This window comes from Capsicum annuum, chromosome 6, assembly GCF_002878395.1.
Source record: "Capsicum annuum cultivar UCD-10X-F1 chromosome 6, UCD10Xv1.1, whole genome shotgun sequence".
NCBI classification, from domain to species: Eukaryota; Viridiplantae; Streptophyta; class Magnoliopsida; order Solanales; family Solanaceae; genus Capsicum; species Capsicum annuum.
The window spans coordinates 7,286,573-7,312,513 of NC_061116.1; the positions used below are offsets into that span (position 1 = coordinate 7,286,573).

General features: G+C 32.6%; 2 protein-coding genes and 1 pseudogene across 2 annotated transcripts; 1 reads left to right on the forward strand and 2 right to left on the reverse strand.

Annotated features, from left to right (window-relative positions):
• Positions 1-4,768: 4,768 nt before the first annotated feature.
• Positions 4,769-9,165, reverse strand: LOC107875139 (cation/H(+) antiporter 15-like). The gene is made up of 3 exons (XM_016721756.2): positions 8,848-9,165; positions 6,471-7,475; positions 4,769-6,097 (listed from the first exon to the last, which is right to left on the reverse strand). The coding sequence occupies exons 1-3, from the start codon at positions 9,052-9,054 to the stop codon at positions 4,931-4,933; spliced, it is 2,379 nt and encodes a 792-aa protein (XP_016577242.2). The 5' UTR covers positions 9,055-9,165; the 3' UTR covers positions 4,769-4,930.
• A 1,599-nt stretch (positions 9,166-10,764) lies between these two features.
• On the reverse strand, positions 10,765-12,177 carry LOC107874466. The gene has a single exon (XM_047414324.1). The coding sequence runs from the start codon at positions 12,175-12,177 to the stop codon at positions 10,765-10,767; it is 1,413 nt and encodes a 470-aa protein (XP_047270280.1).
• A 12,354-nt stretch (positions 12,178-24,531) lies between these two features.
• On the forward strand, positions 24,532-24,619 carry LOC124899909 (annotated as a pseudogene).
• Positions 24,620-25,941: the final 1,322 nt, after the last annotated feature.

Consider the following 25,941-nt stretch of genomic DNA (forward strand, 5'->3'; position numbering starts at 1 on the left):
ATAGAATTAGCACTGTCAGATACAGTCAATCAGTCTCAGTAATAGAACTAAGATAGTTCTTCAGATCTCATGACTGTCAGATACAGTCAATTCAGATACAGTACGAAACTCAGCTAGTTTTATTAGATTCAGGACTGTCAGATACAGTCACTCATGTTATCAGTTATATCAGTTATCAAAACTCAGTCATTAGTCATGTTAGTTATCAGTAAATTCATGTGATCATGATTTTAGATATAGTTACTATGTATGCGTGTATGTATTCTCATGTTCATATTAGTCAGTTATCCAGTATTGTTCATGCATATGAACTCCATGCATTCAGCTTACCTCACATGCATACCAGTACATTCAAAGTACTGACGCATTTCCGCTATGATGTCTTATACCATAGGTTCAGAGACACGAGTTCCAGACTATCAGTAGATTCCAGTCTCAGCAGTCAGAGTTAGAAGTGAGTCCTCATCTTTTGAGGACACGATCATCATTTTATTATCTCATTAACTAATTTATTAGTTAGAGTTAGTTGGAGATATATCCCATCAACTTCTTATTCAGACAGTTATATTTAGAGGCTTTTCAGACTATAATATATTTTGAATAGCTTATTTCAGTTTTGTTTTGGGTATCTCATACCCCATTCATATGTTATGATTTATCAGATCTTATGTTACAGTTTTGAAACTTATGGGTTTTCAGTTCATTTTTCCACATTATACAGTATGTATGCAGTATACAGGTATAGATATCAGTCATGTGTTAGCTTGAGGTCCTTCGGGGTCATGAGTACCGTGTAACGTTTCGGGTACTAGATTCGGAGCGTTACATAAGTTCAAATGGAGTAAAAAGCTAAAAGCTTTAATCTCCAGAAATCAAGCTATACAGATTTCGAAAAAAAACTTTACTGAAAAGAAAATTTCACCAAATAAGCAAAAAAAAATAAAAAATTCCAAAGATTATTCCTTAAGATTGTTATTTTTCAACGTTTCTGGGTACAAGAATCTGTATATACATATAACAATAACTTCAACACAAGTTCAAGTCTAAGACTAGAACACTTATGAAGTTCCTTAACACCTTCAACACAAGATTATAGATAATCTATCCAAGAAGTATGTTAACTTTCATAAATGAGATGAAACAGAATTTTAAGGCCAAGTCCCCCGACTTCACGGAGTTTCCTTAAAAAATAATTCCCCTCACTGTACCCGAGGTTATGGAATTTTCCTCCCAGGATAAAATGGCCAAACAAATCAACTGTAGTGGTACCTCAAACAATTGAAATCTCTTCCAACTCACTCAAAAGTTTGATTGATCACACAGAGTTTTTAGAAGTAAGAGAATATTTTTGTTATGCAGAAATTTTTTCATACTAAACCTGTGGAAAAAATGCAGGTTTATATAGTCATAAAGTGCCCTCGAAAAGGTGGCAATGGTTCATCCGAAAAGGTGTATCCTTTGGAAGAGTCATGTCTGTTCATTCAAAAATTGTGTCTTTTTTTTCTGAACAAACACAACTATCTGAACAGTCACACCTTTTCCAAAACAGTATGTCTTTATTTCAAAGGTTGTCCCTTCATTCTGAACAGACACACCTCTTCCAAAATAATATGTCTTTTCTTCAAAGGTTATGTCCCTCCATTCTCCATTCACACCAATTGAACCCAACATTCCTTGCCCTGCCTCATTAGTTAAGCCCTTACCCTACCTCCGTCTTGCCTTATTTAGATTTCTCTGAAAATGTGTTTTGTCCTGTCCTGCCCCGTTTAATTAAGTTCTCCATTGCCCTACCCCGTTAACCTCCTACCATTCCCTATGTGAAATTCTCTAAAAATATATATTGACTCGCCCTTTCTTGCTCTGCTTCGTTAATTAAGCCGCTACCTCGCCTCGTCCTGCCCCACATTACCACCCTTACAAGTAACTGTAAGTAACCTTTAAAAATTACTAAAAATTGTGGTGGAATGATATTATCCCTAATCAAAGAGTTCTGATTTGAGTTCTGTGTATAAATTCGTCTTTAGTAAGGAACTCTTTACTCCAAAAGTAAAGTTTTCTATTCGTCTTTAGTAAAAACATGTTTACTCCAAAAGTAAAATTTTCTGATACAAATGAGGATTAATCGAGCCCCTTGATGGATCTGAACACTGACTTGGAATCAAAAAAGTATTCATTGAGAAATACAGTTTTTTTTTTTTATTGATTCCAACAACTTTGGCATTCAGATTATTAATAAACAAAAGAAGAATATATATGTTGGGATCAAAAAGATTTGGTAAAGCTGAGTTCACGGTCATCGACCACAACTAACAACTCATCTCACCAATTCCCAATGCAAAGAACTTGGATTGACTAATCTCATTGTGCATGCATGGTGTAGATATGATATCTAGATTGAAGATACTAGTAGTATATTCTATGCATTTTGTCAATCTTGACACTTGTAATCATATCTTGGATGAGAGAGTGTTTGAGTGGCGAAATCAGAAATTTTAATGAGGAATTTTAAAAATAAATATGGAAAAATAACATAAACATGCACCGCAACTGACTAGGTTTACATAAATCTTCATCCTTATAAAGTAATTACAAAAATTTTAATTAATTATGTATAATTGTTGGATGTATCGGGAGCTAATTATGTATCTCAATAGACCCCAAATAGAGATTTCTGTAATTATATAAAATATCAGAATTTTCTGTAATTAAACTTCATACTATCAGAATTTATGTTGTTTTTTCAATAAGTATTTCCTTCGTTTTAATTTGTTTGGCCTGTTTAGATTTGGCGATAAGTTTAAGAAAATAAAGAAGATATTTGAACCTTGTATCTTAAATTAAAGATATATCAATTGTATTAAAACACTTTTTAATCTTGTAATCTTAAATATGCCATGTGAAAAATTGAAACCAAAGAGTTGCTAAAAATTGAACAAGTCGTTCTTTTTTTAAAAGGACTAAAAGAAACAATTAGACCAGACAAATTAAAACAAAGAGAGTATAAGAATTTCAAACAAGCTAAGTGCGGTTTGCTCTAGTGGCTGGTTGAACATGTTCATCATCAATCAATAGGTTGTTTGAGTCACGTATACTTTCATCTCTTCTACTTTGCAAGGAACGTTTTATTTTTCGAGATTCAAAGAATGTAAATTCTGTGCAAGTACTTTAAAATGTATTTTTTTTCATGGTATTGACATGAGAATATTCACAAATTATAGAATTTTTTGATTAATTTTTAAATATTTAAATTTAAATTTTAAAATATTGAGTTGAGCTAATCAATTTAGATTCGAAGATTACCCAATTTGACTTCAATCAGTAAGCCAAAAATATCACATATATTGCGATCAAAATGAATATGTGTTAATTATCAGATTTAAATAATAAACTCTAATAGTATAGTCATAGTTTCTAAACTATTTGACGTATGCAGGCTATCACTTTAAATTTTTATTTTTTTTTCATGTTAACGTATGAACATTGAAACATCATAATTAATATCAATCTTTTTAACAACTCTAAGGGCTAATTTGGTATAAGAAATAAGGAATAATTAATTTCGAGATTAATTTTTGGATCTCATATGTGGTTGGAATAAAATACATGGGATAACTCATCCCGAAAATAGTTATTTTTTAATTGTAGTGTTATTTTCATCCCACCTTAAAGATGGAATAACTAATCTCGGGATAACTTACTTCCAACGTAACAACCCCTAAAGTTTTACTCTTTTTAACACCTCAAAAACTTTTTCACTTCGCTTAGTTATTTCGTGTTTTGATTTGGTATATTTTTATCTAGATGTTATTTTCGTCTTACGAAGCGGTTATTTCTCAGTTACATTTCAAATAGTGGCTAAATATTAACAAGCCTTCTGAAAACTAGTCATCTATTAATGAATTTATAGATACATTCGACCTAAACCCATTAATTTTGGTTCGAATCCTGTGCATGTGTTTAAAGATCCACTAAATAAGAATAAATAATAATATTAGTAGAAATGGAGCACTTTGGACATCCCAAAAGGGAAAACTGTGGTACAAATTGTGACAAAGGAGTACTAAAACATGTCATATTGGCATAGTCTATACAATTATAAGTTGATCCTTTTTAAATGTTGACTTTATAGTAGCGAGCAAAGGAATGCAACTAGTTCTGACGTATAGCTATGTTAGCTAGGCCACCTATCTGGCTCTTCAGGACCATGGAGTATGTGTACCCGGCCATCTTGTTTGTTGTTGCACCAAATCGTTCATGGAGTTCAAACTTCATGAATCGTTCATGAAGTTTGAAACTCCAATAGAATTTCGAACCCTAGCGCATTGTGTTATGAGTATCACTTGTCAAAGTTTTGAATAGTTGTTTCGCTTTCTAATTTTGGTATATTTTGTCGGTTCTTAAAATTAGTCATCCAAGCTAGTTTTTATGAATACATTCGAACCCATTAATTTTGGCTCAAATCCTATACATGTGTTTAAAGATCCACTAAAGAAGAATGATAATAGGATTAGTAGAAATGGAGCATTTTGAACATCCCTAAAGGGAAAATTGTGTATACAAATTGGAACCAAAGGAGTATTAAAACAAGTCATATTGGCATAGTCTATACCTATATAGGTTTGCTGCAGCACCTGTGTTAGATTCTCGAAAAAAGCACTTCTTTTGGAAGGTCTTGCACGCACCATCAACATTTTTTGAAGTGTTCGAGCGATATAGGTCTATACAACTATAAGTTGATCCTTCTCAAATGTGTTAAGACTCTTCAGGATCTAACACGTACCCGTTGATATTTTTGATGAGTCAGAGCAACATGTCTATACAACTACAATAATTAGTTTATCCTTCTCAAATGTGTAGACTCTTCAGGATGTAACACACATCCATTGACATTTTTGATGAGTCAGAGCGACATACGTCTATACAACTATAATTAGTTTATCCTTCTCAAATGTGTAGACTCTTCAGGATCATGAAGTCCCCATAATCTGGTTTGTTGCTGCACCACCAAAACTGAAGTCTCACTTTCAAAATCTGAGGCGACAAGAATGCCTCCTACAATACCTAATTCACCATCCTCATCAGTCCTCTTTGTCAATTGCAACAATATTGGTGAGTCTACGTGACGTTTACCAACCATAACAAGATCATAAAAACGTCCCAAAGATTTAATAACTTCTAACACGTCCGCGCCTCTTTTCACCTCTGCTTCTTGATAAGAAACTTGTTCTGAATGAAGGTATTGGAGATTGAATTCATTCAAGATTTGTGAATCAAGAACCTTACTTCTCTCCGATCCACCAACAACATTTTCAAATGCATTACCTGATCTGGTGAAACGTATGAATGTCATTTTCACACTAGGATGTTTGGACATTCTTTCTGCATATGACAAAGCTTCGCGATCATCTGCTCCGCCAAAAAATAGTACCACGACTCTATATAATGATGGTACTGTGATTGCATAACGAGATTTTTTTTTGCATCGATCAATCAGTATCCCGACTGAACAAGGAGATTTCTCAAGTACATTCTTGTTTAGATGTCGATATGCATAGGATGTTTCGATTCTTTTCTCACACATCCAATGCTTGTGAAAAGGGACAATGATAAGAGTTGTTCTCTTTTCTAAAGCAAGGGAACAAACATCATTGTGCATTGTTACATATGGTGAGACTCCTTTGTAGCAATGTACCATAATGAGGTCACTGTTTTGTTGCTCAAGTTTTTCGAAAATATTGAAGATTCTTTCAGATTGTGTTGGATTTGTTGATGGCCTGTCACGCTTTTGATGGGCTATGAGAACTGAGGAGGCACGGCCCGTTAGCTTAGTAAGATGAAGAACTACTAGATTAATACAACTTTCTTTTGTAGGATTCGAGACTTGAAGTAAACTGATGACTGCGCGAACATTTTCTTGGCTGTGTATACAAGCAAGTATACGAAATTCATCTTTTTCTCTGCTATGCATTATTGTCCTCCTCTTGTAGGCAATGTACTTACTTGAAGGGTCATATAGAACCTTAACAAGAGGTGATACAACTCCTGTTATAACAACCACTGAGATTAACATGATTGTATAGTTTTCTTCAGACATGTCCTGCATCATCACAAATACAAATAATGAGGACAACTTCATATGTAAAACCTATTTTATGTGCATGAACCATTCACATATTCTCTTCTAGTGTTTATCAACGTTAAAAGGGCAGCCCGGTGCATGAAGCATTGAGCATTCACACAGGGTCCAGGAAAGGGCGATCACCCAAGGGGGCAGTGCATGAAGCATCAAGCATTCACGCAGGGTCCAGGGAAGGGATATCACCCAAGGGGTGTGATGTAGGCAGCCTATCCTGGGTGGATGATTCCATGGCTCGAACCCGTGACATATAGGTCATACGGAGATAACTTTACTGTTACTCCAAGGCCTCCCTTCAACATTACGATATCAAAAAAAGAGTATAGGGGCTTACTTTGTTCTTTTTGAAGTCATTCAAGAAAGCGAGTTCCATAATGCCTTTGGAGTTCATGATCAAAGCAAGAGAGAAGGCGTCGCGTAGTGGTACTCTCCATAAAAGAAGGGGCAATATTGTTCCAACGGTCTTTCCGATAAAAGCAACTAACACAACCAACTGCAGCACTCCTAAATATTTCAGCCTCACTATCGAAAAAACATTCATTTGCAATCCACAAATGGTGAAAAACGGGGGCATAAGCAATACGGACACAAAGCAATCGAGTCTTTCAACTATTGCAGCACCTAATGGCGGTCCGTCTGGTACAAACAGTCCAAAAAGAAAACAAGCCACAATAGAACTAAGGCCAATCACTTCACCAGTGAAACCACACCATAATAGCAGAACAAGGACAATAAGAACATAGACATTTTTGATAGGTTTCCCCTCTGGAGTTTGCCTGATTGCCCACATAATTGCTGGTCGGATTCCAAACGCGATAACAATGATATAAAGACCAATAGACCCCAATGATCCCAGCGTTACTCTCGCTGATTTTGCCTTAGCTAACCCTAGAGCATACTTTAGACTTAAAATAGTCCAGTGACAAATATCACATATAATCGAAGATGAAGAAGCTAATCGTCCCATTTCCGAGTTAAGAATCTTCAGTTCATCAAGAAAGCAAGCAATGCCAGGATAAGCTGTCATAGATTGAAGAATTACTACCCTTGAAAGTAGCATGATGAGTTCTGGATCCAAAGATACGAACTTTTCAAGAAGAAACACAGTGAAGCTGGCGAGTCCAAACGGAACAAAAAAAACCAAAATTCCTACAGCTAAAGCTTTTTTACTAGATTTTAAAACTATACTGAGATCTATCTTGACTCCAATCTGAAAAATGAAAAGCATGAAACCGAAAACCGATAGTGTATCCAGTACTGATCTGCCTTTAGTAGGAAAAACTTTAGATGAAAGTTCTCCATTTTTCCCAATGGCCGATGGACCGAGTATCACTCCACCCTGATCAACACAAGTTCGTACACAAAATTGATCAGTGTACTTCAGATAACTACATATTTAAGATTTCTTGATTGAAAAAAGATGCAACTAGAGATAGCCATCACTAATTTATAGAATTGTGTTTAAGTTCATGTAATAGTTATATGTTTAAATGCACATGCCACTACAACAACAACAGCAGCAACATACCCAGTGTATTCCCACGAAGTGGGATTTGGGGAAGGTAAAGTGTATGTAGTCCATACCACTACCTTCGAAGAAATAGAGAGGCTGTTTCCGATAGACCCCCGGCTCAGGACAAAAAGATAGTAAACAAAGCCGTAATAAAACATGAAACAAGATGAAATAACAAAAATAAGACACCCACAGAGTAGTACTATACACTATCTAACCGAAAGCACACACCTCACGCAAACCCTCCGAACAAGAAACTCCAACTTATGTGCCTAGCATTACGACTACTAGCAAGGCAACACCAAAGCAATCCTATCTACTAGCTACGACTCACTCGCACAAACTAGTCCTCTAACCTAATTTGCATTTTCCATACCTTCTTATCTAGGGTCATGTCCTCAGTAAGTTGTAATTGTTCCATGTCATGTCTAATCACCTCTTTTTGAAAGAAAAAAAAATCTTCAGTATTGGTCTTATATATAGCGGAACTAGATTTCCGTTTCTATTTCTTCAAATCCAGCATGACGTGAGTCAAGAAGCGACTCGTTAAAGAAACTATAGAAAATCATGTGTTGGTGAATTCAATGTTTCCATTTGCATAGCACTTTGTGGATGATCAGAAGAGAGTGTTTCTAACCAAATCGAATTCTAGGACCTATTCCCTAAGCATGTAGAAGAAATCAAAAGGCAAAACCCAACAAATCCCTTCAATACTTTGAACAAATGAAAAATTTCACCAATTCACAAAAGAACCATTCATATCGACCAGCCAATTACGCCTCAATACCAAACTAGTTCGAGTCTATTCTTGAGCCAAGGGTCTATCACGACAGTCTCTCTCTACCTTATAAAGGTCTGCTGCTTATACCCCACTTGTAGGAATATACTAGATATGTTGTTGTCGTTGTTGTTTGCTTACAACAATATCAATCTTTAACACATAGTTACCACTCACCAAAAAAAAACTCTGTTGATTTCTCGTATGGTCATTCAACTAACACCTATTATCTCAGAAAGTCATTTCAATTTTCTTCAACGAAAGATCACTTTCTGAGATAATAACTATAATTGAGTGATCGTCTTAGCATTCAACTCCTAAAATACCACCAAAAAACATTTTTCAAGAAAATAACTTCGGTCATACCAAAATGCAAGTTTTAAGGCAAATAAAAAAAACACAATCAAAGGGGATACTCACAAGAATCTGAGAAACAATGAGGGGTTGTCCAAGAGGCTTAAGAAGTGATTGGAGAATACGAGTGAAAATGGAGATGAGAGATAGCTGCAATAACAGAGAAGGAACAGCATAATCAAGAGGATCATCTCCGATGTAAAAACCTTTCGAATTGATCTGATTGAATGATGTGCAAACTACATTGGCTCTCAATGCCTTCTCTTTGCTCATGATTAAAGTTTCATATATTATGATGTTAATGTTGTTTCATATATTATGATATCATATTGTAAATGAAGAAATTTGTTGTTTCATTTTGTTAAAAGATACAGAGAAATGCAGGAAAAAAAATGGAGAGAATTTGGTTCCTGTCTAGAGGATGGAAAAGATGAATGGACCAGCATGAGAAGTGGAGCTTTGTATGAAAATTAGAAGAAAAAAAAATCTTATAGTAATTAAATTATATTTATTTGCATTTCAAGATGTCTTAATTTGAATGGTTTAGACTTCACATAAGTAAAATTTATTCGTTTTGATTTTAAAAGATTTAATCACTTAATGGATTTGAATAGATTTGAATCACTCAAATTTTGAACATAGTCCTAGTATTAGTATTAAATGACTATTTGGGAATTGATATTTTATCAAAACGACTTTTCCCTACCATTTATTCACATCTTTTACTACAAAATCACCATTACCAACGTCAACCACCAGTACTATGTCACTGCTAACTACCATAGTGGTTGCTAGGCATTGCCAACAGCCACCACCGCTATCGCTGCTAACCACCAACGCCAACCACCACCATTATCGCTGCTAATTATCATAGTGGATGCTAGCATTGCCAACAGCCACCACCACTATCGCTGCTAACTACCATAGCGGATGCTAGCATTGCCAACAGCCACCACCACTAATCCACTATCGATGCGAACCACCAAATGCCAACCACCAGCACTATCGCTGCTAACTACCATAGCATTGCCAACCACCACCACTATTGCTGCTAACTACCATAGCCGATGATGGCATTGCCAACAGCCCCCACCACCATTGCTGCTAACTATCATAGCGGATGCTAGGCATTGCCAACAACCATCAGCACTATTGCTACTAACCACCATCGTCAACCACCAGCACTAACGCTGCTAACTACCAAAGCCGATGCTAGGCATTGCCAACCTCCACCACCAATATTGCTGCTAACCACCTACGCCAACCACCACCACTATCGCTGCTAACTACAATAGCTGATGCTACCATTGCCAACAGCCACCAGCACTATCGCTGCTAACTACCATAGCAGATGTTAGGCATTGCTAACCTCCACCACCAATATTGCTGCTAACCACCAACGCCAACCACCAGCACTATCGCTGCTAACTACCGTAGCCGATGCAGGCATTGCTAGCCTCCACCACCAATATTACTGCTAACCACCTACACCAACCACCACCACTATCGCTGCTAACTACCATAGCCGATGCTACGCATTGCCAACAGCCACCACCACTATCACTGCTAACTACCATGCAGATGCTAACATTTCCAACAGCCACCACCACTATCGCTGCTATCTACCCAAGCGGGTGCTAGCATTGTCAGTAGCCACCACAACTATAGCTGTTAACTACCATAGAGGATGCTAGCATTGCCAACAGCCACCACCACTATCGCTGCTAACCACCAACACCTACCACCAGCACTATCGCTGCTAACTACCATAGCCAATGCTAGGCATTGCCAACCACCACAAAGTGCATAGAACTTCAGGCTTTCAGCTCCTTGGCAATTAATTCATGCCAAATATACTTGCATGCAACAACCAATTTCTTCAAGACATAACATGATTACATTCAACTTGTCTCAACATGGACAAAAGTGTATACAAAGAATCAAAAAACTATTGGCTTTGGATGTTAGAATGTATACAACAATTCACCATTGATGTACTAGAATCCCAATGTCTCTAAGAGAAGTAAACAACTCCAAACACTGACTATATGTCTTATCATATTTCCTACTCCTTTTACCATAACCAAACCTTTGCCATCTACCATCATCATAATGACATTCAAGAAACAACTCATCAATCAAACAAATTGCACCACTCTCAATCAACTTCTTCACCAAATGAAACTCACTCCCTTCCACATCCATTTTCACAACCAAATAATCCCTTTCTTCAAACAAACTCATCAACCATCCCGCGAAATCAAACCCCAAAATCTTATCCGAATCCGTTACATAATCCAACGATGATCGCGCTGATTGTGTCCTCCCTATCCCTCGACCCCTCTCCACGCTCTTCCTAGTTTGTTCTCGCGTTATCTCAAAATACAACGTCTCGTTCCTCAACCATGCTACATATGGCAAAAGACTCACCCCCTTTCGCCTATACTCTTCGTGATATTCCCTCTCACCCTCTATCGCGTATACCTCAAACGTCTTATTCTGTTTCGGATACTCTCTATTAAACCAACTCCCTATACTTGAACCATAACTCCTTGCTCCAACAGCAACATATATATACCTTTTCTTAAAACTTATATCAACCATTGATGACAAATACTTCACATTTTTCACATCCCTCTTGGATTTTCTCCACAGTTTCAACGGCTCCGCTTTTTGAATTAATTCCCGCTTATACTCAGGGGTAAAGCAGTAATATCTCAAATTTCTCATTTTCTCAAAATTATCAACACATCCTATCACCTTCTCGAAAATAACCTGACGAATCAACGGTTGCCACGTGGCGTAGCCGTAACCGTCGATTTCAATAGATCGAATCAATTTGAAGGAACTGAACAACTGAATCAACGAGTTGAGACTGTAATTATCCTTCGATATTGTGTGAATTACGAAAATACCCCCGGGCTTCAATGTTCTAGAAACTTCTTTAGCAAATTCAATTGGCTTCGATGATCGATCAAGTACTCCATTTCCAGCGAACTCGAAATCGAAACTGTCATCATCGAACGGCTGTCGATCAGCATTGCCGTAGTAAATCAACGGCGGTGATTGATTCTGTGAAATTCCGATGGAATCAACGACTCCGATATCGATCAAAGCTTCGACATCTTCGCCGGTGACGGTTTCGATGCACAGAGAGTAAGAATTAGGTGAGAGGAATCCATCGGAGATGAGATTTTGGAAGACGGAGTAGTAGTAATTCCGGTTATCGGCGCCGTAGATGTCGCCGGAGACGGAAAGAGTGAAAGATTCCGGCGGTGATTGGATATTGACAGTGAAGATGTAAGCGAAACGAGCGAGAAACACGAGAACTATGATGGGGACGAGACGCACGAGAATATTTCCAAGGAAGTTTAGTTTCAATGTGAATTTCTCCATTGATGGAAATTGAATGAGGTCGATTTTGGCGCCAAATTAATATTATATTGGAAAAGAAAAGGAAAAATTACATGGGTCAATGAACAAAATCCCCTATTTACCCAATTTAGATTAAGTTTAAATTAATTACGTATAATTTATAGCTTCTTTTTTTAATTAAATATAATTGGTAACCTCTCTTCTTCTATCTCTCTCCAAATCTCCCTCGCAGTGGCGGAGCTAGAATTTTTATTAAGTAGATTTACAAGTGAACATATGAACTAACCGAAGGAGATTCGATATATATTATATATAGATAAAGAATAATTTTAACCATGTATATATAATATAATTCTTCATCATCCGAACCCCTATCCTACATATAGCTCTGCCACTGCTCCCTCGCCTCGCTCCCCCTTTCGCTCTATCTTGTTTACCCCCCACCCCCCCACCCTCCCCCAAAAATAAATAAATTAAACCATTCAAATATAAATGATAAGTTTAATACATTTGAGTAAGAAAGAGGTGAAAATATAAAATACAAAGAGGGGGAAAAAGAGGAGTGAAGATACAAAATAAAAAAAATAGAGAAAAAAAGGTTTGTATTCACTAATAAACCTATATTCGTTGATACAAATAATTGATACAATGACTATCTAATGAAAATATAAAATACAAATAAAAAAGAAGAAGAAATAGACAGATTTGTATTCACTGATACACCTGTATTTATTGATATTAGTCAAGTGTACGTGCTTTGCACGTGTGTATGAAGATAATAATAAGTGTATATAAAAGAATAAATTTCTATCATTTATATCGAACAATATATTTGATCCGCCTTTAAAAATTCTGCTTTTATGAATCGAATCCATTTAAAGTCACGTAAGGCTAATTTCTTGATAAAAAAAAGCTTACCCTTCAAAAGATCTCCTTATTCTCTCTTTTCATACTGCTCACGTCAAGACACGTAAAATCACATTCCATTTCATGCATCTTTTCATTCAAGGCAAACAATTATAAATTATAAAATAAAGATATGGACAAAGAATTAAAGAAAAATATGATATTGAAATATCAATTATTTAATATTATACTTTGAAAGGAAAAATATACTTTAGAGTTTTTGATGACGATACTAAAACGTAAAATGAGCAATTCAAATTATCCCTGATGGAAGAATGAAGTCGGTTATAAATTTGATTTACTAATGCATAAAATCTCTAATCACCATTATGTTTTATCTTCTAGCCAACTAATGACTTTGTTTGTACTTGTTTGACAATAATTTTTTTTAATGTAAGTATGATTTTGACAAAAGAATATTAACATGAATTACGCCTTAGTAAGAAGTACAACTAATATGAATAAAAAATAAAATTTAGAATAGAAAAAACATACCTTAAATTCACTTGTAATTGATACGAAGTTTTGTCCGCATATTTCACATAAATCTTTCTTCATCTATACAAACATATTAAAGAATCAATCAATAATGATTTATTTATGAAGGCAAATACAAATAATAAAAGATTATGAAAAAATCATCTTAGAAGTTAAAGGATCTTCAATTTTGTTAAGCCTAATTTAAAGCAATAATAAAAAAAAGACGGACTTATTTTGAAGATAAATTTAAACAAACAAACAAAAAAAGGCATCAAATATAGAAGTTTAAAAGTCCAACTTATTTGCAATCAAAAGAAAACGGTGAAAAAGGTAAAAAAGATTTTAGTGTGATTCTTTACAACTATTATTTTAGGACTGTTAATTTATTTTCATATATTTTAGGATTCATAAATATTTTAGGATTGAAATATTTTATGTAGTTTAGGATTCTTAATCTTTTCATATATTTATTTATCAGAATTTTCCCATATATTGAAGGAAATGTGTGAAAAGATGATTTTGTCTATTGCAGAGTGTTTTAATGAAGGACAAAAAGTTCGAATCACTTTTCTAAGAGTCTTCCCACTTTTAATATACTAGTTTAAGTATAAGCGCCTCGCGCGTGTATCTCACTTTATTGAATTCAAACGTTATACTAAATAGGATATTTGTTTAAATAATAAAGATGAATACAATAATTAAATTCAACATCTTTCGGAGAATTTAAATAATTAAACCTAACTTTTACCAAAAAAAATTATCAAAGTTGATCGACATTCATATACCACCTGTAAACTGCAACAAAAAATACGATGATAGAGACATCAAAACAATATAATTAAATCTAATCTTTACACAAAAATTTTCTCAAAACCATCTAACACTCTTCTACCACCTGTAAACTATAACAAAATAATACGATAATACAAATATCAAAATAATACAAATAAACTTGACATTAACAAAAAAAAAATTTAAAATAAAGATATAAAAATAACACAATTAAACCTAATCTTTACCTAAAAAAAATTTCTCAAAGCCGACCGGCATTCATCTACCACCTGTAAATTCCTCATCTACGGCCTGTAAACTACAACAAAATAATACAATAGCGATCGCAAAGTTTCAATTTTGATGAAAATAATTCTTATCTAAGCGAAAATTTTGACCCTAAAGAATGACTTGAATGATAACAAAGAAGATATATACACACACGTTGAATTATATTATGTTGACAAAACCAATGAATATGTTGAGGGTTAGAAAATTAAGCATCCACCAATTTAGACATGCAACTGAATCAAGTTAGATTAACATCAATCATATTTTCCCAATAAGTAAACCGATTCCTTCTCTAGTTTAACGTGCATCTCAATATTTATAGAAGTATTTCTTTAATAGAGTCCTATTTTAGGAGTATTTTTCTATCCTATTTTAGGAGTATTTTTCTAATTGATCATTACAAAGGACAATATTAATTGATTCTCCTTTCATATATTTTAGGAGTCAAGTTAATATAATATAAATAATTAAATAAAATAGTGAAAAGATAGTTTTGTGTAAAGGAAGGTCTTTTAATGAAGGGTAAAAAGTTCAAATCACTTTTCTAAGGGTCTTCACACTTTTAATATATTACAGATTATAGATTATACATTTTAGATATAGATTATAGATATAGATTATAGATATAGATATAGATATAGATTATAGATAGATTATAGATTATAGATAAATATAGTAATATAGTGTGCGACTACAAGGTAGGCTACAATTTGTAAATTTGCAAAGTTTTGCTACTGCTGCCTATTTTCTACTGTAATTTTATAAAAGTAGGCTACTATAATTGGAAATTAAATGTTGTCGATATTGATGCTAAACAAATTAATAAAGAAATGGACTTTGGGCCTAACTCAACCTCAAAAACTAGTTCATGAGGAGAGGATTGCCCAAAACCATATAAGGAGACCAAGGACCCTTTAATCCACCGATGTGGGACTCCAACACCCCCCGCACGCCTAGGACTGGACATCTGGAGCGTGGACAATATAAGACGGGGGGCCCAACATCAGAAACAATGGACTGGGTGGGCCTGACTCTGATAACATGATAAAGAAATGGACCTTGGGCCTAACTCAACCTCAAAAGCTAGCTCATGAGGGGAGGATTGCCCAAGACCATATAAGGAGACCAAAGACCCTTTAACCCACCGATGTGGGACTCCAACACAAATATTATTGAAAACGGTCCTATTTGTGGATTAAGTTCAAAAATGGTTCTATTTATGGGTTGCTAAAAATATATTGTCCTCGTAAAGGCTTTCATAAGGGTGGTCTTGAATTTTTGGTCTCGTTTAATAAATTTTGTTCATAAGACAGATGTTCTAACTTTTACCCATAAAGTAGACTTTCATTGTATTTCAAGACAATAAACCTACGCAATCGACCAAAAGTTTTGTCTTATAGATAAAAGTTAGAACATTAATATGTTGTTCATAAGACAAAGGTTCTAACTTAAGGAGAAGTTATCAAACTTTTTAGCCTCGCTTAATAAGTTTTGTCTATAAGTAAAACGTTCATTATATTTCAACACAATTAAACTATACAAATGACCATAAGTTTTGTTTTATAGATAAAAGTTAGAAGTTAGACATGTTGCCCATAAGACAGAGGTTCTAACTTAAGGAGAAGTTATCGAAGTTGTATGATTTGATACTGACAGCGAAGATGTAAGTGAAATGAGCGATGAATACGAGACCTATGAAGGAAATAGGAGGAACTAGAATATTTTCTAGGAAGTAAGGGCGTGCATTGGTCGGTTCGGTTTTATATATTATCGGTTCGGTTTATCGATTTTTATTTTTTAAATATGCTAAACCAATAACCAAATCAATAAGATATTTTTTATCGATTCTCGATTTTTCAGCTTTTAATCCTTAACAGTTCGGTTTAACCGATAAGAAAATATTTATAGAATAGAAATAATAATAACTAACCTGAAAAAAAGTCGAATCTTAGTTGCAACCAAAAATCATACATGATGTGTTTTAATTTACAAGAATCTTCAAGTTTAGACTAAATGTTGTTAGGAGAATTAAGAGTTTGTATAATTGAAATAATAGATTTGTTAATTTTTAGAAATTAAAGAGAAATTAAGAGAAATATACAATAAGTCATAATATATATATATATATATATATGTGTGTGTGTGTGTGTGTGTTTTATTGGGTTATCGGCAATAAGAAAAAATCAAACCGAACCAATCACTCAATAATATTTTTTATAAAATCATTAACCCAATAACCCAATAATAATAAACCAATAACATTTTTATCAGTTCGGTTTTTGCACACCTCTACTAGGAAGTTTAGCTTGAAAGTGAATATCTTCTTTGATGGAAATTGAATGAGGTTGATTTTGGCGCCAAATGGATATTGTTGAAAATGAAAACATGGTTGGGCTTTTTTTTTTTGCGGTTAGCGAATCTATTATATGTGTATTAAGTTGTGTCCATAACAGGCATTCTAACTTTTGACCATAAGTCAGATTTTCCTAATATTTCGAGACAATAAGCCTACACGATTGATCAAAAGTTTTGTCTTATTGACAAAAGTTAGAATATAGATATGTTGTCCATAAGGCAGACATTCAATTTTAAGCAGAAGTTGTCGGAGTTGATAGTGACGGTGAATATATGTAAGCCAAGCAAGTGAGGTTTACGAGAACTATGAATAAGATGAGACGCACTTGAACATTTCCAAGGAAGTTTAGCTTGAATGTGAACTTCTCCATTGATGGTAAGGTTGATTTGGGCGCCAAATGGACATTGTTCAAAGGAAAAATCACATAAATATACATATTTAGAGCCTAAATTACAAAATATACCAGTAGTTTTTTTTATTTACAAAATGATATTTTTATTTATAAAATTTATCATCCACTAAAAACTATTTTTTAAAAATTACATATCCGAAATTTAAGAAAAAAAAATATTTTGGAATTAATTTAGGTAAATTGGTTGAGTTTATGCGATATGTATTCATCCTTTATGGTATTTATATATTTTACTCTATATGTATTTACTTCTAGAGTCTTCTTCTTTAATTTTCTCATACTTACACTTCAGTAGTGATGTTTTGTTTTTCGGTGGGTTTGAATGAAATGGATCGGGGCTGGTCGAATCTGATTTTTGAGTGGTTTTTACGATGGATTTTGGGTGTTGGTTCACCAGAAAATGGAGGTGGGACGGTTTTGGGTGAATTTTTTCGCGGTTTTAATGGCGGCTTGCTATGTCGGAGCTCCGGTGGACCCTTCCAGTCAGCACAATGAAGTTTTCCGGTGAAATTTCATCGGAGAACAAGAAACGGAGAAGGATTTGGGGATTTAGGGGCAGCGGAAGTTGGATTTGATGAGAGAATGCTGATTTCGGTGAGTTATTCACCGGAAAACCCAAAATCAGCTGACCTTTTTCTCTTGTGTTCCCTTTCTCCTTCGATTCTCTTTCCCTTTTCACTATTCCTCTCTGTTCAAACGTTCTCCTCACTATTTTCCCATATTTTCACCATATTTTCTCCCCCTTCCATTGATATTTTACTCTGTGTGTGATTGTGTGTCTATTTTTTTTTACTGAAAGAGTGTTTTTTCTTTTGGATACAGTGGAGGAATCTGATTTTTTGGCGACGATGGCCATGGATTTGATTTTTGATTGAGGTTTTAAGTTTTTTGTCAATGTTTGTTACTACTGATTGTTCTTTTGTTCTTCTATTTCTACGTTGTTGGAAAGGAAGAGGCCAACTAGATTGAATCTTTTGATATTTTTGAGAAGTTTCGAGCATTTTTTTATGACATCGACAAGTGAAGGTTATCAATGATTTTATGGTGCATGAATTGTATGAAAATTGGTGTATCATGATGTATGAATTATATAAAAATTGGTGTTTGAATTGTATAGAAATTGGTGTACCACCAACTTTATGGTGTCTGAATTGTGTAGAAATTAGTGTATCAACAACTTTATGGTGTCTGAATTGTATAGAAATTGGTGTATCAACAGATTTATGGTGTCTGAATTGTATAAAAATTGGTGTATCAATGATTTTATGGTGCATGAATTGTATATAAATTGATGTATCATAATGTATGAATTGTATAGAAATTGGTGTATGAATTGTATATAAATTGGTGTATCACCAGCTTTATGATGTCTAAATTATATAGTAATTGATGTATCACCAGCTTTATGGTGTTTGAATTGTATAAAAATTGGTGTATCAACAATTTTATGATTTTGAAATAGTTAGAAATTGATATATTAATAATTTTATGGTATCTGAATTATATAGATATTGCTATATTATTAATTTTATTTTAAGGTGTCTTAGAAATTGTGTATCAATAATTTTTTAGTGTTTGAATTTTTTAGAAATAGGTTTATCAATAATAATAATTTTATATTGATATATATAGAAATAGGTGTACTAATAATTTTATGGTATCTGAAATATATAGAAATTGATGTAAAGATGGATAATATATTTTTTCCCAGATCTTTCTTCAAAAGAAATCCTAAAATTCAATCTTTACATATGGGTAACTATATATTCTTTTCGTGATAATTAAGAACGCACGAAGAAAATAAAAAAATAAAAATGAGGTACATAATTAATAATAATAAGAAAAAATAGAAAAGAGTAAAACAAAAATAAATCCAATATAAAATAGAAGGGAAAGAATAGGAAGAAGAAATTGTTGAATGAAAAGTAACAGTTCAAATTTCATGTTCTTTCGTGTATGCTAATTTTATAGTAATGATTTTAAAATTTCCCCCCAAATAATTTTTTTATGGAGGTGGGTATGGAATTGAAAAATATATTAGGAGAAATTATAGGAAAGATACTTTTAACTATTTTTTCTTCTTCTTTTTATATTATTTGATAAGTTTTGTTAGTCTTCTAGTGGTATATTTTGTAAAAATAAAAATAGTGGAATATTTTGTAATATTTACTCTTAAATTATATATTTATGTGATTTGCGCTTGTTCAAAGTGAACATATGATTGGGCTTTTCTTTAGGGTGGTTAATTAGAGAAGGCCCATTATATAAGCATTCACTATTTGGGCCTCAAAAAATTGACACCACTAGCCATTGATTTTGGCATTTCCATTAGATAGTCATTTAGACCTTTTGCAGCTATTGCCTCCTTTTAAAAAAAAATCGTTGCTCCACTTTATCTTTTCAAAATTTTCGTTAGTTCATTTTTTAAAATTTTGCTGATTATTTTCCTTTTTTGTTGCTTTTTATTTCTTCTCTTTAACAACATAAAGATATACATCTTATAACTTATAAATAATCTATATAATAATGATACAATTTCTATATATCTCATATATAAAAAAGAATATATTCTATACAACAATTACATTGTTCTACCCACATTTTATACAATCTTTAGCTACAATGATTATTTAGATACATGTTTTATACTACAATGATACAATTTATACACACATTTTGTACATATACATATTTTATACAACAACGATGCAGTTTTTATACATGTCATATATCTGTTTGTTATACAACTATTATACAATTCCTATTCACATTCTACATAGTATATAAACATATTGATACAATTGTTATACCATATTGATATAGTTCATGTACCATATTAATACACTCCTTATACCATATTGATACAACCCATATACAATATTGATACAATCTCGACTGGTCTTTTTTCAAATTAATTTGGGCCGACTGGCCATTTCATGTCCCATAGCCCAATTATGGGCCACTTATTTTTCTAAAAATTATATAAAACCACAACTATACTTTCTATTATTACATAATATCCCAATTCACTAAACTAATTATAAATATTTCTTTTTTTAAAATTTTTCTCTCTATAATTCATATACATTACTCTACCTCCCCAATTATACATTTTATTCCTTAAGAAGTGCATACAATCAAGGAGCCACATTTAAGTGTTAACCAATTTTCAAATGCACCGTGTGATTGTATCAAACTCTTCATCAAAATCTTCAAACTTACTGAAATTTTTCATTAGCAAAAATCTTCAAATTTCTTGTGGAGGTTAGTATATTTTACTATTTTTTTTAAACTTTATCAAATAAAAAATTCTCATACTTGATTCATGTATGTGCTTAATTCTTTAAATCTGACTTAGTAGTGGATGATTCTCCGTTTTTTAATTTATGATTAACTCAAATAGATCACATTCAATAAAAAAAAATCGATCTTTGAATTTGTCCCTGAAAATTTTGATAGCGAGAATTATTGCTAGTAATTTTAAAAAGTAAGTTGGTGAATCGTCGAGGAAGAAGAAAAAAGAAGATTCGTCACGATTCCGTCTCCCCAAAGTAATGTGAGTTTTGTTTCGAATCCGAGTACAATTTTTAAAATTTCTTATTAATATATATATATATCTGTATCGTTGCAGTTATTGTTAATTTAACCCTTAAACATAGCATCAACATGTATAGGATTTAGATTTTTTCAATCGTGAATTGTTCATATTTAGGCATATATATATAACACTAGTTATGTATATGATTTAATACATGTAACTTTTATTATGTATATTGCAATAATATACATACTCATTGAAATATAGAAAGTATGTTTTTGTGAATTCATCGGAGAAGTTGTGGGCGTGGCTTTTGTGTAAAGCTGATGTATAATGTCATATATCATTTAAAAATGGACTCCAACAGAATCTAGCTTTTTCCTCTCTACCTTCCCTTCTTCCGATTACAAACAATCCATCTTCAATTATCCAAATTGAAATACCCAAAATACACTAATTCATTTGAAATTGTTGTTGGGTTTTGTTTTGGTGGAGAAATAAAGGAGTGAAGTGAGTTTTTTTTTTCCTTCTCACTAAAATTATGTTTAACAAATGAGGAAGTTTTTTTTTTTTTTTTTTTTAAAAAAAGGTTGTAAGAATTGCTTCAATGGTGGAAATAAAACTTTTTTAGAGATAAGTGAAGAAAAAAAAGATGCCATTTTTTTCTTTTACTTTTCTGTGCTCAAAGATGATACTTTTCTGTGCTCAAAGATGAGGAAAGGAGTATTTGAAAGGAAAGGGGGGGGGGGGGGGGGGGGGGGAGGATCAGGTAGGCTGCAGTGGGGTGGGATGTATTAGTATTTTTTTTAAAATTTAGATTTAATTATATTAAAAAATTATTTTTATGATTATTTTAAGTTAAAATGCAATGTGTCAGTATTTAATTGTTACTTTGCCAAATCATTAGCGTGTGTATTGCACACATTTTATATTTTTTACCACATCAGCAGATTGTGCTTAATTGAAACCATTTGTGAAAGAGTAAAGGATTCAATAGATACATGACCTAATTGAGGTGCTTATACGGAAAAAGTCGAATAGTTGAGGGGTCTCTATATGTATTCTGCCTTATTTAAAAAAATGAATGTTCAAGACATGTTATGTATGTTTATGCTCAAGATATATGTTTTGATTTTGGAATAAATTGAATATAATGTCTTATCACATTATACATTGTATTTTCTGTTATGTTTGCAACTTATCTTCGTTTTATTTTTATTTATTGATTTATAAATATAAAATGGAGAGTATGTTCTGATTTTAACTTTATTGAGTGCATAATGTATCATATACATAAAACAATTATGTAATTGGACATTATAGTCATTACGAAATGGTCAAGTCGAAGAAAGACTATGTTAGTGACAATGATAATCCTCCAAAATCAAGGTTTAATTTTGTTACACCACTGAATGAATCAGGATTATAAACTTAGAATAGTTCAAAAATTAACCGTTGTTCTGAATAATTTGATTGCAACTGTGTTCTCAAATGAATGGTCAAGATATGATATGTATTGCTATGATGAAGATATTTGTTTTGGGTTCTGACAGACAATTATAACATATTATCAAATAAAGTATTTTTATCTTCTATTATGTTTATGATTTATGTTCGTAAATTTTACGTTTGCTAATTTTATGAGTATAAAATAAGGAGTATGTTCTGGTACAATGATTTGTATATAAGAAATATATTAGATACATAACATATTTTTATATACTTTGTAACTCTAACACTAATATTGTATTTGAATACTATAATATTTAGAGTACTTAACAGATATTTTGAAGAAACATTTGTAATGTATAAGTTGTCATTAAAAGAAATTATAACTTCATAAGCTAATACAAATATATATATATATATATATATAGCTACTTTTTTTTTTTTGGTTTTCCAAGGTATCCCTACAGCCGGCAGCCGTGAGACTAATCCTCCATTCCTCTGTCAGCGCACTAAGCGGTAGGGAACTGGCTACAGAGTTTGCTCCATTCTCCAGAGGCGGGGATCGAACGCCCGACCTCTTTCTTAAGGGACATGACGCGAACCACCATGCCAACTCTAGTGGTTATATATATAGCTACTTGATGTATCAGGCTGTGAACTTCAGCAACTAAATCATTACTATACATAGTAATGACTTTAATGTATTTTTCATACAAATTTCTAATGTATAGTTTACTGTTAAGAGACAATATGACTTCCTAAGAAAATACAAAAATATACATAACTACTTTATGTATCACGTTGTTGAATTTCAACTACTAAATCATTAATATACATCTTGATGATATGTATATGATGTCCCTGAGTAAAAATTATTCAACAATAAAATTGTTCATAAATAATTATGTATATGGTATGTTAAAAAAATATCAAACAAGCATAGACATAACAAAGTTCTATTCTATATATAGGTTTGCGAATACACATCTCAGGCGACAAATTTTTCTTCACCCTATACAAAGTGAGAATAAAAAAAACAGAGATATAGATATACATAACAAAGTCAAGAAAAAAAGATGAGCCATTAAGGAGAGAATATACATAATAACGAGGGGGATATAAACTAGAAAACAGAGAAAAACATAAGGAAAATTGAGGATTAGCAGATATTTTTCTTCCTCCATTAGAAATAATAGAACACCATTTTTCTTTCTCTAAAGTTCAAGTAACAACAATAATAAAGAGAGTGAACAACCATTAATAAAGAAGAAACAACAACGAGAAGGAACTATACATTCATAAAAAAATACATACATTAATAAAAAGAGAAAAAGCTACGAGCAAGAAGATTCTTTTCCTTTCTTCTTCGCCATGAATAGCAGCAGAAGAATGGAGAAATTTTTCCATTAACACAAAAATCTACACCCATTAGGTTATACATATCCTGAGATTTATGATATTTATACGTGATTCCTCAATATCTAATTCGATCGCAATGGACGATATCAACCTCAAATAAAATATACGTTCTCAAAGTTTTTTTCATACAAAATGAAAAGTTGTTTTATGAAAAATCGGAAAACACTACTTGAATGATGTGAATTGTGTTTTGTTGATTGGACTAGTTGAATATGTGTTTCAAATTTTGAAATTGCATAGCTGTTACTGAATTAAAGGGATTCAGTAATCCACTATTAAAAAAGGTTGTGTTAACTGAGGTTCATAGTTAAGGAATATCCGTTTTGCTTCTTTTCTAAACGCGGCCATATTTAATCAATATAGATAACATTGTTATGTATATGCACAACTGCTTATGTATAAATATCGGGAGAGAGAAACTTAATTGAAAAAAGAGAGAAGGTAATTATGTTTCAAAAGGGTGAGATTTATGTTATTTAGTAGGCGTTTGACCATGAAAAGAGGCCGTTTGGCCATAAAAAATATTCTCTTTTTTCAGAATTTTTTTCACTTTATTAAAGTTGTGATGTTTGGCCATGAAAATTTCAAAAATTAATTGAAATTATTTTCTGAAAAGTGAAAACAACTTTTGTTGTTTTCACTATTTCCCAACTCCAATTTCAACTTTTATTATTATTACATATAACCCCAATTTTTAAAATTTTTACACAAAACCCTCATAACGTTTAAGAGTTTTAAGTGTTTAGTCACTGATGCAATTAATGATGATTTTTTTTTTTCATAATTGTTGATTGAACAGTGATTAATACAAAAATATTACCATCTTTCGACTGAGATTGCATCTAAAATATTTTTGCATTATCTTTCTTCAATTTTGTTTCAACTCTATCTTTCTTCAATGTTTGCATTTTTGCATTATCTTTCTTCAATTTTTGCATTTTGTTAATGCAAACTTGATTCGAGTAATGGAAGTGTCTATATATAAGAATCACATTTGATTGTATGTTAGTAGGTAAATTAATAGTTGGGTGATTTAGATAGTTTTTAAAAGTCGGGGACATAAAATCATATTTAAAAAAGATTTTTCAAATGTCTAAAAAAATCTTTCAAAAAAACATGGCCAAACACAACTCCAACTCCAACTTCAACTCCAATTTCAACTCCAACTTCAAAATTTTTTAGTTTTCATGGACAAACGGCTACTAAATTTTTTTAAAGTTGGAGTTGGAGTTGTGTTTGACCATGTCTTTTTGAAAGATTTTCTTTAAATTTTTGGAAAGTTTTTTTTAAATGTAATTTTATGCCCTTAACTTTTAAAACTATCAAAATCACCCAACTAACAAATTTACCTACTAACATACAACCAAATGTGTATGATGAGAAAAATTCAAATAATTTTTGTTATGGTGTTATCCCTTTTGCAACACCAGCTAACCAAATAACTATACAACAGTTAACCAAATAATAAGTTGGCAACTTTACATTTTGTAGCATCGTTTTAACTAAGGCTATTAACCAGGCAGGTGCGGTTCAAACCGGCATTGACCCATGAAAATTAATCGGGTTATGGGCTAGTCAGATGTCGGGTCAGTGTTAACGGACCAGCCCGGTCCGAACCCAAAGAGTAAAATTTGCTCAAATGGACCGAAACCGGCCCACTTAACATTAATCCAATTTTGACCATTAAAAAAAAATTAAATTCAAATTTACATAATTTTTTCTATATATATACACCTATATACATTTTAAATAGGGATAATATCCACGAAAATACCTGAACTTTGATTGGATTTTCAGTTGAGCGTACTAAACTTTTTGGGGGTCCAATTACCCCCTACACTTTTTTTTTTGTATTTTAATGATATATATCTGCCAACTTTTACATGTGCGTGTAATCACCGACTTTGGGCGCGTGATAGTGATAAAAAATTATTATAAACTTTATTTTTTGGTCAGAAATCCTCTCAATTTATTTTCTAGTTTTTTCATTAAATTCCTTACCTCCTTTCTTCTACTCTTCTCTCATTTTCATCTCCATTGTTGAAGGTTTCATCTCCATTGTTAAAGGTAAGATTTTTTTCGTTTTCTCAACACTTTCAGCCACAATTCTCTGAAATTAAAAAAAAATTAAGGCAATGGTCAGTGCAATTTTTGACGAGCTAT